Source organism: Abramis brama, assembly GCF_963993115.1.
Source record: "Abramis brama genome assembly, chromosome: 6".
Taxonomy (NCBI): Eukaryota; Metazoa; Chordata; class Actinopteri; order Cypriniformes; family Leuciscidae; genus Abramis; species Abramis brama.
Window position 1 is genome coordinate 13876263 of NC_139968.1, and position 14578 is coordinate 13890840.

The 14578-nt window shown below is 40.3% G+C and overlaps 1 protein-coding gene across 1 annotated transcript; it reads left to right on the top strand.

The window, feature by feature from the left end:
- Nucleotides 1–258: 258 nt before the first annotated feature.
- LOC311084403 (adhesion G-protein coupled receptor G7-like) lies at nt 259–12504 on the top strand. Its single transcript, XM_084116404.1, has 16 exons — nt 259–324; nt 1719–1940; nt 2042–2155; nt 2235–2338; nt 2452–2607; nt 4523–4614; nt 4731–4858; nt 6176–6280; nt 6381–6535; nt 6769–6948; nt 7307–7419; nt 7511–7842; nt 10353–10434; nt 10758–10916; nt 11011–11170; nt 11266–12504. The coding sequence occupies exons 1-16, from the start codon at nt 291–293 to the stop codon at nt 11440–11442; spliced, it is 2313 nt and encodes a 770-aa protein (XP_083972530.1). The 5' UTR covers nt 259–290; the 3' UTR covers nt 11443–12504.
- The last annotated feature ends 2074 nt before the right edge of the window (nt 12505–14578 follow it).

Here is a 14578-nt window from a genome sequence, read left to right on the forward strand (position 1 = left end):
ATATCCCTCCATAATTTTGCATGCATGTTTTGGAGATACCCTGAAAAAGATTGGTAAGAAATATATGTGCTGTGCCTGAGTGAATAACACAGAATAATATGTAATATACTGTTATTGTTTAGCGCTGTTTTCCTGCCTCATTTAGCTCTGTCTGTAATGCAAATTTAATTGGAAATGATGGTTATTTCCATGACTGAAGGACTTCCCACTCCAGCAAAGATCCAGCCCTTTATAAACCAGACAGTAACAAGAGTTCATATTAGTAGTTAGTTTTATATTTGCCGTGTGTAATGGACCACTTTCTGCTCTTAATCTTAACCACAGGTAAGGTTTACTTTTGAAATTGTTAGAATTGTAATACACGTTAATTATATATAGTTAATAGTTTATTTATCATAATAATGATAATAATAATGAAAAATATGCATTTCAATGTGTGTGTGTGTGTATATATATAGTAATCCATAGATTTTATTGACCATACTATGTTGTTATTATTAGTATTATTAATATTATTAGTTAACAATAGCAATAATAAAAAAAAAAATATTTACTATTTTCATTATAATTAAATAATAATGGGTATATTTTAAACGATAATGGATTAAAATGAAATGTTGATGCTTCATCTTATTGTGCAGCAAGACATTACTTCTCATCTTTTGTTTCTTTCTTTACCCTGTTTGCACAACTTGCATTCCTGATTGTGTTTGTTTTCTGGGTTAATTTCCACATAGGTGTTTTGCACATCACAGTTCTGTGTAACCACTGCATGTCACATCCTAATTTTCCAAATACTTCAAGAAATAGAAATAGCCTACTAATTTGACTAATGCACTATCCACATCGCTACAAATCGCATGAAGGGGTGTGTGTGATGTGTTTGTGTATACAAATGTATATACAAATGTAATGTATATGCAACAAGTGAATATTCACAGTTGTTATCTTGAGCTATTTCTGATCTGACCCATATAAATTACTTTTTATTGCTATAGTCCAATTCAAATCATATCAAGTAGTTAGACTTAATTTTGATGTTTTAACTAAAGTTTTGTTTGAGACTACACACTTCTGCTAATATTTGGTGTTATTTGAGTGAGGTTTTTCAACTCTTTCAGACAAACCCATCAATAAAATGGCACAAATCAAAATAAACTGAGATTGGTTGCTTTTCAGGTTAGTTAGACTGGTTTTTCCTGTCTTAATGGCTGGTTCTTGGAATAAATTGGCAAGCTGAACAGGGGAACACAAAAGCAGGAACAGGGGAAAATCCAAATCCGAACTGGCAGCCAGTTACAGTCCATAAGAACAGGCAGAGGTTCAGACCCACGCAGACGATCACTTGACACATGTTAAAACACAGACAGGAATAATCCATCGGAGCAAGTCACTAGCCAGAGGTAGCGAGAATCACGGGCATAGAAAAAAGCCGGGATGAATAAACAAAAGAACAAAAAAACAAAAATGAGACAAACGTGTAGTCAAATAGACAAAACACACTGGCAATGAAAGAGAAAACTGAGGGGTAGAAATAGGAACACATAAGAAAAGAATGAGAAACAGCTGTTTGCGCGTGCACGTCGGCATTTATTACAAAGCCCGATCAGCTGCGTGCGGCCGACACGTGAAAAACTAAAAACAATTGAAGGAGAAGAGACAGATAAAACCTGCAACCTGACAGATACCTTTTGTCTAATGTTTGTCTCTGTAAACAGCTGTTTTTGAACAGACTTGGTGTCAAAACAATTCGACCGACTCTAACATCAGCACCTCAACATTCGGCACCACACTCCAGACAACAACCCAGAGATACACCACTACAGTACTCCTGAACACAACAACGACCAAACCCCATCTGGTGTGTGAAAACGGGGGTACCTTACTAAACGGGATTTGCCTCTGCCCAGACGATTGGACTGGAACTATCTGCAACATCTGTAAAACCCATTGAAAATATTGCATGATGTGTAGACTGAATAATCTTGCTTAAGTTTTCAAGGTTACTGAGCGTCTTCTCTTTTTGTTTTTGTTTTTTCAGCAAATTTCTGCCCTCAACAAAACCCCACACAAACCAGTAAATTCACCTTTCCAAAAACGTTCTTAGGCCAGTTTGCTTCCTCAGTTGAGCGATGTCCATCAAATACACTAAATGGTATTTCAGTCTACCTTTCTGTATTTACAATATACTCTCTACTTTAAATATCTCTTCATTTAACATGAATGTTTTTCAGTTGGATTCCCCAAAGCTTCAGCCCTCTGTAATAGATCTACTCACTTATTTGATCCTCCAAACGCTCTAGAGTGTGGTTTGACCCTGGACACCATTAATAATGATGTAAGTAATCAATGTCTAATGATTGTAATATAGTCATATAAAACATGAATTTTCCTCAGATGAAAACAGGAAAGGTTGCATCATTGATTTCTTTTTTTTTTTTTTTTATGAAGCTTTCTGGAGGTCAAGTCGATGTCCTCAAATTAGCCTCCAGTACCCAGATCCTCACATCTATACCTGAACGGCTAACAGCCCACAACATCACAAATGCTGTTAAAATAACCAACATCCTGCTCTCCCGTGATGAAACTGCAACTTCAAAAAGCACGGTACTTATTAAGCCTTAAACAGATTTTAAAATTTAAAGTCTCCTGTCATGAGGGACATTTCCAGATTTTCTCAGTTTAAACTGTCTGTGTGTTCAGTACCTGTTTGGAAGTTTAGAAACATTACCCTTTTTTATGTTTTTGTAAGAAGTCTCTTGTGCTCACCAAGGCTGCATTTATTTCATGTAAAATATTGCAAAATATTATTACAATTAAAATAACTGATTATTTATTCCTGTGATCAAAGCTGAATTTTCAGCATCATTACTCTAGTCTTCAGTGTTACACGATCCTTCAGAAATCATTCTGATATGCTGATTTGATGCTTAAGAAACATTTCTTGTTACTTCTTATTCACATAATTATATTTATAATGTTTTATTATTAATACTAATAATTATAAAAATAATTATATATTATATATTAATTGTATTATTATAAGTCAAATTTTAAATGTTTTTATGGAAACAATATAGCAAGACAATTTGTATTTGCTCTTGTTCATGGCTTTTTTCTTTCTCTATTTACTCTGCAGCTTGTTTTTCATAATTTGCATGCTGTTATTTCCATATGCAGTGTAAACATTGCATGTCAGTGCCTAATTTTCCAAACTTCTGATGAAATAGACAGATATACTAATTTGACTACTCCAGGTACACCACAAAACACTATACATAATCGACTGCGCAGGTCCAGTTTTAGATTCTGCGTATTCAACCATGCAAGCACACATTTTTACACTTCTGCTAAGGTATGTCCGCAACATGTTTATAATACTACTGTACACAGATGAGCAAAAACATTATGACCACCTGCCTAATCTGCTGTTGGTCCCTCCACGTGCTGCCAAAACAGCGAGGCATGGGCTCTACAAGAACCCTGAAGGTGTCCTTTGATATCTGGCACCAAGACATTAGTAGCAGGTCATTCGAGTTCTGTAGGTTGTGAGGTGGAGCTGCTGTGGATCGAACTTGTTGGTCCAGCATATCCTACACATGCTCAATTGGATTGAGATTTGAGGAATTTGGAGGCCAGAGTAACACCTCAAACTCATGTTCCTCAAGCCATTCCTGAAAAATGTGTGCAGTGTGGCAGAGTGTATTATCCTGCTGAAAGAGGCAACTTCCACCAGGGAACTCCACTGTCATGAAGGGGTGGACCTGGTCTGCAACAGTGTTTCGGTAGGTGGCACGTATTAAACATGAATAGCCAAACCCAGGGTTTCCCAGCAGAACATTTTCCAGAGAATCACACTCCCTCCACCAGCTTGTCATCGTCCCACAGTGCATCCTGGTGCCATCACTTCCCCAAGTAAACGGCACACACATGCACAGCCATCCATGTGATGTAAAAGAAAACAGGACTCATTGGACCAGCCGACCTTCTTCCACTGCTCCAAGATCCAGTTTCGATGCTCGAGAGCCCATTGTAGATGCTTTCGACGGTGGACAGGGGTCATCATAGACACTCTGGTCTGAGCTACGCAGCCCCATATGCAGCAGAGTGTGATGCACTGTGTGTTGTAGCCAGCCTTGAGTGCCCAACACCCTGTCGCCGGTTTGTGGTTTATCACATCTCGGACCACTGTTGGTAAATTCTCACCACTGCTGACCATGAGCAATCCACAAGCTTTGCCATTTCAGAGATACTCTGACCCAGTTGCCTTGCCATAACAATTTGGGCCTCATCAAATTCGATCAGATATTTATTCCTGCCCATTTCTCATGCAACCAACATGTTGATTACAATAATTGTTACTGTTTGCTTACCATCTAATCTACCCAGAACTTAATATATGGTCTTGATAGGAGATGATCAACGATATTTGCTCCACCTGTGACCAGTCATAATGTTTTGGCTCATCAGTGCTTATACAAACCAGAGTTGTTTTAAGAAACTCTTTTTCTTCATTGTTCAGGATATTGCAGTGTCAGCAGTCGCCACAGTCAGTCAGCTCCTGAGCGCAAGTCATGGGATGTACTTTTCCGTCGACCAAACTGCAATAAATGAGTAACAAAATAATTCACACTCACTGCACTGACACTGACATACAGAACCATCTCAACCAAATTCGTAAGCACTTTCTTTTTGACCTGCTGTCTGACTTTTTAATTGTGTTTGTTTAGACTAACACAGACTCTACAGAAACTCTCTCTGCGTGAGAAGACAAATCCATTGCTGGTGCAACCGAACATGGCAGTGCTGTCACTGAAGGGGCAAACAATCCGACAAGTGCAATTAACCTCTTTTAAAGGCAAGTTTGAAGCTTTAATATACAACAGAACTCTCTTGAAAAAAAGGTGCATTCATGGCATGTCAAAATGACAAGATTCCGACTTGTAAAAAGTGTTCATGACCTTGTAGAACTCGCAATTGCTGTTCTACAAGGCTCCAACTTGTACCACCAGGCCACTGCAGATTAATTTTGGCATTAATAGTGTTACCATAGAGATGCATAATTACAAGTCTATGGACATGAACAGCTAAGAGCAGAACGTCACATGTTAATAATAATAATAATTTGTGATAATCAAAGGAAGGGGGAATCTCCTCAACCACCACCAATGTGCAGCATCCACCTGGATGATGCGATGGCAGCCATATTGCACTAGAACACCCACCACACACCATGGGGATGATTAGGAGGCCAATGGGCAAATTTGGCCAGGATGCCGGGGTTACACCCCTACTCTTTTTCGAAAGACATCCTGGGATTTTTAATGACCACAGAGAGTCAGGACCTCGGTTTAACGTCTCATCCAAAGGACGGTGCTCTTTGACATGATATGGCTCAGCTTGTCAGTGAACTATGGCTCTGTGTAGTAAATGCCGCTCCATCTGAAAGCAGGTGATGGCGATTTACCACTAATCAAGGAACCGGCTTTACTGATGAGATGCGCATAACAATGTCATGCGATATATCGCCCAGCCCTAGTAGTGAGTGTATGACCCACCCATGAACGCCATTTCATCATGAGCATGGCCCATACAGTGAAAACATCACTCGTGGCCGTCCAAGAGAGAGAGAAATCGTCTGCACCCAGAAGGACACGGACAGAACGGCATCTTTAAAAAGAGGCGATCTGCCGTGCAGCTCTTTTAGAGGAATTCACTCTTTTATTAAGGAAATTGCCTCTTTCAGAACACCACTGATGTGAACTCCCTACACTTATCTCTGCAAACACTGAGAGAGACCGCTGATGTTTGCTCTGGTTCCACATGTCAATTTCATTGACCTTTTCTGAATACATCAGAGGTGATTGGGGGTCCCAAGAGTGACCCCTAATATCTGTATTTCGACACAACGTCAGAAAGGGAGCTATCAGTATACCTACAAGTTCACTTATGCACTAAGAAAAAGTGGGCCAATTTAGTCCCAAGTAGTATTGAAATAGTACACTCACAAGTATACTACTAGTATATTGATATTATTATACTTATACATAAAGCAAAAATATACCTGAACTTTACTTATGTATACTGAATAAAATTGAATTATACTTATTTTTTTTTGTAAGGGTTTGGAATGTTAGAGTGCTCCTAACAGTCATGTTTCTCTTCATTTCTTCAGGGCAAAGTGATACTTTTTTACCTGACAGAATAAAACTGGATACGACACAGGCTGAGATTTCCAAAGATAACATTGACCTTCAAATGAAAGCCACGTTCAGTGAAGGTTTACTTTCCCCCTTGTTTTATTTTGTGATTATTCCACATGAAATTATCGGTTAAAAGTGATATTTTAACTATAGTAACTTTTTTCACTCTTTCTGTAGATTTAAAAAAAGATGTTGGGTTTGTCCTCTATGATAGCGATCAGTTCTTTCAGTCAAAAAGCTTTCAACCTTCTCTGGATACCAAGAGAAGAGTAATATCTGCTAACCTAGAAAATCTTGAATTTGACCAGATTGAGTTTGCAATCACACCATCGGTGAGCAGCTAGTCCAACATCACACTTCCCACTGGGCCGCTTTTGTAGTTTGTGCCTTGCTGTAGCTTATTAATAATGAAACTCTTAAAACTAAAGGTTCCAAAAGGGGGTTTTGGTTCCCTTAAAGAACCTTTCAGTATATAGTTCTAAACCATTTTTTTTTCTTAGTGTGACATTGACGGAGGTCGGCACAGGTATAGTGTTCATGAATTAATACATTGTTGAACTTTCAGGTCGATTCCACACTATCCCTCAACGACTATGCATGTGTGTTTTGGAGTTACACTAAAAATGACTGGAGCCCAGAAGGCTGCTCCAAAACAATGAACCCCTCAGGTCATGCAGTATGCAGCTGTCAACCGAAAAAATTTGAAAAAAAAATAAATAAAAATGCAAACTTTGCCATTCTGATGGTAAGATATATTTGTAAAAGGATGTAAATATCATTGATATTTGACTTTAATGGGTCAGTACACTCTAAAAAATAAAGGTGGTTTTCAGAGCAATGCCATAGAAGATACATATTTGCTTCACCAAATAACCTTAACTGAACAATTCTTAAAAGAACTTTTTTTTTCTTAGTGTAAAGAACATTTTTAATAATCAGAAGAACCGTTCTCCACTATAAACCTTCTGTGCAATGGAAATGTTCCATGGAATGCAGTCGAACCAAAGATGCCAATAAAGAACCTTCATTTTTAAGAGTGTAAAGTCTATGATGTTGTGAATTAAAGTCCATTGGAACTAGAATTTTAGTGTAATTTTCTGCAGACATTTGATATCAACTATCAGTATTCTGAAGCCTTGCATTGGATCAGCATCACCGGCTGTGCTCTGTCTGTACTGGGTCTGTCTGTCACAGCTGGGTACCAAATCATAACCAGGTAAAGGCTTATAGTTTACACTGTTAAGCATAGCCACAGCTATTTGAGTGGTGCAACTTTTTATAACTTATATTCATGCACTTTGCCACAGGAAGTCAAGAGGAGGCAGTCCTACTTTGCTAGTTGTGAACATTTGCATGAGCATGATGGTTTTCTACCTTCTCTTCATCTTCGGCATAAACAACCCTGTCCAACATCTGAGTGTGGCAAAGTTGTCTGGTCAGAACATAGTTCCTGAGTCAGACCATCACAATTACCCAGATGAGGGTCCCTGTACAGCATTTACAGCTCTGCTTCAGTACTTCCTGTTGGCCACGTTCACTTGGAACACTCTGTACGGCATTAATGTGTTCCTCCTCTTCAAAAACGGAGTGTCTGGAACACCTCCATGGTTTCCAAAGGTCTCCCTGGCTATTGGATGGGGTAGGGGACATTGAACAAAACACTAAAGTATTGTGTAGTTTGTGACTAACGTCTTGGTTTTCAGTATAGGTTAAAACTATATACAGTATGCGTAAATGTATCAACTGGTATAAATATTCAAAAAATTTTGCGGTCATGCCAGTGTTACCCGTGCCACTTTTCTGCTGCTGAATCATTAGTGCCACGGCAAAATAAATCTTTTTTTTTTTTTTTAAATGTCAAGAAAGCTTTGCTTTCTGTTGAGTTTTCCTCACAAACTTTAATGAATAATTTCTCATCATTTACTCACCCTGATGTTGTTCCAATGCCGTATGCCCTTCATTCTTTTTGTGACCACAAAAGGAGAATTAAATACAAAATGTCCTGCTCGTGCTCGTCCATACAATGGCAGTGAATAGCAACCAGCATCAAGCTTTTTAAAAAATATGCAAAAGCATCACAGAATGATCCCATGCGACTCATGCCATATATTCCAAGTGTTCTGGGAGTATACTATAGGGTTTGAAAAACAAAACAAAAAAACAACCAGAAACCTGACTTTAGCCGTTGGTCTTCTGTGTACTACTGGGCGACGTGTGAGTTTGAGACTTCCCAGAGATATTTAACTCGGTTAAAATAGCACACAGATACTTTTTGGGGGGAATTTCTAGGCATTTCATGTTGGATTTTTGTTAATCTTGATTTCTCAAAACTTTAACTTTTGCTTTTCTGGGCAAGACGGAGTGAACTGCGGCACTAATAGAATGCACACATTGCACAGCCGTGCAGAGAAGACTAACTGCCAAGGTCAGGATTTTCATAAGAAAAATACATAAAACTTTTTATTTTTTTTATTTTTTTTATATACCCCCAGTACACATGGAATATAAGAAATGTGTTGCATGGGATCATTCTGTGATACTTCTGGATATTTATTAAAAGCTAGATGCTGGTCGCTATTCACTGCCATTATATGGATAAGTGCAAGCGGGAATCTTTTTTTATTATTATTCTCCCCTTATGGTCTGAAGAAGAAAGAAGGGCATGTGGCATAAAAACAACACCAGGGTGAGTAAATTAAGACTTTTTTTTTGTCATTTTAGGGTGAACTATCCCTTTAAGGTTTGTTAAACGTTAATCATCTAAAGTAGTGTATGATTGTGTGGAATTGACCCTCTCACAGTGACGTTTTCTTACCAGCATGAAGAAGTGATAATGGTGTGGGAAGTACCTCAGTTATTATTAAAGGGGCTGTTCACTTTAAAATGAAATTTACCCCATGATTTACTCACCCTCAAGTCATCCTAGGTGTATATGATTTTCTTCTTTCAGAATACAATCGGAGTTATATTAATAAACACTCTGACGCTTCCGAGCTTTATAATGGCAGTGGATTGCAACCATCAGTTTGAAGCTCAAAAAAAGCTTCCAGTCAAACGAACATACGGATTCGACTTAAGTCTAAAGTGCAACTTTAATGTGACATTTTGCTGATATTTACACACTACGCCATGCTACTTCCGTCGTCGCAAGTTGCGCATGTTGTGCTTTAGATGCAGTTAGACTGTGTTTGGCTGGAAGCTAGAATTCTACTTTGTAACGTGTTAAATATGAATATTTTTCTTACACAAAGTCATCACCCCCATGCTTGAGATGCCACATAGAGGGTGAGTAAATCATGAGGTAATTTTCATTTTAAAGTGAACTACTCCTTTAAGCATAATCTAGAGTAACATGCGTTTCAAGCATGTCAAGTATTAACATAGGCCTATTTAAAATCGCCAAAAGATAAGAAGTCTTGCTTTTATTGAAAAAACAAAACAAAACACTAATGACTCGGCGAGAAGATATTATAAAACTGTATTCCACCACTAGCCTAGAAATCTAGATGCACCCTAGCGGCAGCAAAATGTATTTTGCAGCCAGGGTAGTCTAGCAACTCTCCATTGACTTTCGAGCTGCAAAAACCTAAATTGGGTCAGGCCAATCACGTCGTGTATAGAGTAGGCGGGGCGGGCTTAACATAATGACGACAGAGTTGCGACGGTTCCTTGCTACTTGAAAACAAAGAATGGCTGCTGCTGCTGACGAATAGTCTTTCAAATCGGCTTTGGCTGCAACTCTGGAGGACTTGGAGTTAAGTTTTTCTTTAAGAAAAGAGCAAAGAACGGCACTTAAGTCATTCTTAAAAAATGAAGATGTGTTCGTAGTTTTGCCGGCCAGATATGGCAAAAGTTGAATCTATCAACTAACGTAAGCTCCGCTGTTGGGAAAACGCTCTGGTTGGTTGAAGCGCTGTCCTATTGCGTGCAGAGGGAATTTGAAAGACAGCCGTTTATCCCGCCCCTCGGATTGAGCAGTGTCTATGGTGAGTTGCCAGACCTAACATCTTGATGTAGGCTTGCCAGGCTTTTCCACCCCTGCATCCTGGGTATTAACTGCAAAATCAAACATAAGACTAAACCCTAAATATGAAATAATATATCCAATATATAATGCCATTAAATGTCAATAAATCTTTTTCTGTTTAGCTCTACCTGCTGTTATTGTTGGTATCTCATTGGGTTCCACCTACAGTGTGAAAGATCCTTTAGGTTATCGACAAGAAGAGTTGTAAGTATCAAATATTTCCATTTTTTAAAACTCAACAATGAACCTCATTGGTTCTTGTGGAAGCTTAAACGTGCTGTGTGCAAGCATGCTTGGGCTTCCATATACCATAACTGATGCGTGCTTTGATGAATGTCAATATGTTAATCTTATAAAGCGATCGAGTCATTTCAGGAAATTTGAACTAAAGTCTTATGGGTTTGGAACGATATGAGGTTGAGTAAATGTAAAATATATATATATATATATATTTTTACTTTATTTGGGGGTTTTACATTGTTCTCTCTGGATTTTAGTAGTTCAGTTGTCACTCTTCTTTGATGCAGTTGCTGGCTGGCTTCACTGGACCACAAACAGAAGTTCAGTATGGGGAAACCCATGTTTTGGGGATTCTTGCTCCCATTAATGCTCATGCTGCTCTCAAACATGGCAATACTGCTGCACTTCTCTCACAACATCTGCAGGAACAACCCTAACTTAAACAGGTATGTTTATTTTGGGACCAGAAAAGCTCTATCAGTTATCAACCAAAAGGCATTTATGAGAATATATTTAACCAATTACACTGTTGCTGTTTAGTTCACGGAAAACTACTCTAAAGAAGAAGATTTTGAGTAGTTTCTCTCTGGCAGTGATGCTCGGCCTGTCCTGGGTCACCGGCTACATTTTGATCATCACCCATGAAACAAATCTCAAACTTATTCTGAGTGTGGTTTTCTGTCTCTTAAACACAACACAGGTGTGTTAATGCATACTGCACAAAAATGAACAAAATCTTATAATGGATTATAAATGAAATCAGCAATGCTTCTGTTTTTCTTTCCATTTCCAAAGGGTGTTCAGATATTTATTTTATTCACTCTGAGGCCGTTATTAAACTCAAACCCAGCATTTCTGGACAGTATGCGTGTATCAGACATAGGCTTTCACAGGAAGAGTTTCTCTTTATGGAAAAACAATATACCAGAAAGCAACGAAAGCTACAGATCCACTGAGTCTGAATTGTCCTGATGGGCCATCAAAGGTAATAAGCAAAAGATGACTATTTTGAGACTTCCTTTAATTCATTTCAATGAATGATGACAAGGAGGAATATCAGCTTAAGTCGGATATTTCGTCTTGGTGTTCGTACTAGCAATTTTATGTGTATGTGTGAATTCTGTGTGTATCTGTGTGTATTTATACACATTTTTTTTTCTGAATTTAATGTGTATGTGTGATATATTTAATGTGTGTATATTTACAATGTTTTATTGTATGTGCCATTAGGAGATTTTTGGGCTTTGTTCACACTGTACACAAAACTGATTTGGTTTTAAATTTCAATCTTTAGGACTTGCTGTTGAAACATTTGTCAGGTTATGAAATCTGACCTGCTAACTACAAAAGTAGTATAGGCTTCTATTCACCACTAATGATTGTCATATAATTCACATGAAAATGAAAACCACAACAACAACAATAGATATAGCTTTGTTAACACCTGATATTGGCTTTATTTGCATTTCAGACTAAAGAAACTTTTTTTTTTTTTTTTTTTTTTTTTTAAGATGTGTCTGAAAAAAGCTTGACGACTAAGGTTTGGAATTGCAAGTTTATTGTCAGCTGCCAGTTCTGTTTTTTTTTTTTTTTTTGCTATGTTTGATTTATGTGCTCTAATGTAAAATAATATAAATGTACTGTAAACACACCAACCTTCACACCAAGTTTGGCTCATTGCTTTTTACTAATCACTGTTAACATATATTAAACATTGATGGAATGACACATAGACTGTTGGGTCTGAATTTATTTTTTCACGAGCTTAATGAGATTGTATGTATGAGTTTATGAATTGTTTTACTTTAGTTACCATGGTCATTTTAGTTGAGATCATATTAGCAGTTAGGAAGTTTCTGTAATACGGCCCCAGAACCCTAAAGCCAAGTCAGGAGAACATTTCCACCAGGGGGAGCCGTTTACAAGAACATACTTTTGTATGCCTAGAAGATACTTCAACTGTGGTTGATCCTAGTTTGCATTTTTTAAGCACATACAGTGGCTGTTTATTTCCAGTTTTTGTTCCTCGTTCATTCAATCATATCTGACGCAGATCAATTTTACATTGAGACAAGACGAGCTAAACAAATGGAAAGTTGCTGTCATGCAATTTATCAGAAAATAACATCTTCATAATTTTAAATGCTATATATTTTCAAATTGTAACTGATTATGTGAAGTGGTTGTTCACACACACACACACACACACACACACACACACACACAGATAGATAGCTGTTCTCACAGAAAAGTGAGGGAATTTTTTTATTTTTTTTACTGTTCTGCTGACAAATCTAGGAGCTTTATGCGCGCGCACACACACACACACACGTATGTATATATATATATATATATATATACATATATATATATATATATATACATATATATATATACATATATATATATTGTGGCGAGCAGGACGAGGTCGAGGGCCGTGGGAGGACGGCGCGAGACCGGTGGCGTAATTATGATGAGCCACACCTGTGAGACGCACCGGTCTCGCATATCTCACGGAGGAGCGGAGGCATAAAGGAGGAGCGACGACAGTGAAGAGTGAGAGAGGACAGGCCTGATTTTTAGTTCATGTGTTGTTTCTGTTTGTGTTGCCAGCAGTCGTCCGTGAGGGGCTGCTGGCTTTTACTTTCATTTTTGTATTTGTTTATTTATTTATTAAAATCTTTAAATGTTCGCCGGTTCCCGCCTCCTTCTTCCCGTAACATCTGAACCTCGTTACACTGGTGCCGAAACCCGGGAAGAGGGAGGGACACGCTGTCGGAGAGCCCTCGCTGCTGGGAGGAATCGCGGTGCTGAGGAGGTCGGGCAGCACGAGGGAGCGTCGGCCGCCGATTGCTGCCCGAGGCGATGGTGCTGGAGCGATGGAAGATCTGGTGGGACGGAGAGCTCGACACCGTGCTCCTGGATCGAGGAGGGGTGGCTGCCGTCAAGAGGGAGCGGAGGAGTCGCTCCCGTTCGCCGTGGGCCGGAGCCTGTTGCCGTCGGCCATGATGGGGGCGGAGCAGGGAACGGGAAACTCGCTGCCGGCTGCCCTCGAGAGGAGTCACCGCCGGCCGCCAGGAGGCGGAAGGGCGTCGAGCCGTTCCCCAACGAATGTCCAGTACCATCGCATGGCACCGCGAGTGACTCTCAGCTGTTTGAGGACCGAGCGGCAGTGTGTCCGGGAACCGGATCAAGAATTTTTTTTTTTTTTTTCCTCTCTCCCCTCTCTCCTCTCTGTCGCTCCTCATGCTTCCGTCTCCTTTCCTCTCGCCTCGTCTGTCCATACCCCCAGGTACCGCAGCCGCCATGATTGGTCCCCCCGGGGAGGGGGGGGGGGGAGTAGGCGCAGCCTCGGGAGTACCCCCCGGCCTGCGAGGGGCGATGGGGGTATGTGGCGAGCAGGACGAGGTCGAGGGCCGTGGGAGGACGGCGCGAGACCGGTGGCGTAATTATGATGAGCCACACCTGTGAGACGCACCGGTCTCGCATATCTCACGGAGGAGCGGAGGCATAAAGGAGGAGCGACGACAGTGAAGAGTGAGAGAGGACAGGCCTGATTTTTAGTTCATGTGTTGTTTCTGTTTGTGTTGCCAGCAGTCGTCCGTGAGGGGCTGCTGGCTTTTACTTTCATTTTTGTATTTGTTTATTTATTTATTAAAATCTTTAAATGTTCGCCGGTTCCCGCCTCCTTCTTCCCGTAACATCTGAACCTCGTTACACTGGTGCCGAAACCCGGGAAGAGGGAGGGACACGCTGTCGGAGAGCCCTCGCTGCTGGGAGGAATCGCGGTGCTGAGGAGGTCGGGCAGCACGAGGGAGCGTCGGCCGCCGATTGCTGCCCGAGGCGATGGTGCTGGAGCGATGGAAGATCTGGTGGGACGGAGAGCTCGACACCGTGCTCCTGGATCGAGGAGGGGTGGCTGCCGTCAAGAGGGAGCGGAGGAGTCGCTCCCGTTCGCCGTGGGCCGGAGCCTGTTGCCGTCGGCCATGATGGGGGCGGAGCAGGGAACGGGAAACTCGCTGCCGGCTGCCCTCGAGAGGAGTCACCGCCGGCCGCCAGGAGGCGGAAGGGCGTCGAGCCGTTCCCCAACGAATGTCCAGTACCATCG

What these genes read in the sequence shown, in the direction of transcription:
- LOC311084403 (XM_084116404.1), top strand. Translation starts at nt 291, where the DNA reads ATGGACCACTTTCTGCTCTTAATCTTAACCACAG. An exon ending in GCTCTTAATCTTAACCACAG is followed by an intron (nt 325 to 1,718) that starts GTAAGGTTTACT and finishes CTCTGTAAACAG; the next exon opens with CTGTTTTTGAACAGACTTGG. An exon ending in CTCCCTGGCTATTGGATGGG is followed by an intron (nt 7,843 to 10,352) that starts GTAGGGGACATT and finishes TTTTCTGTTTAG; the next exon opens with CTCTACCTGCTGTTATTGTT.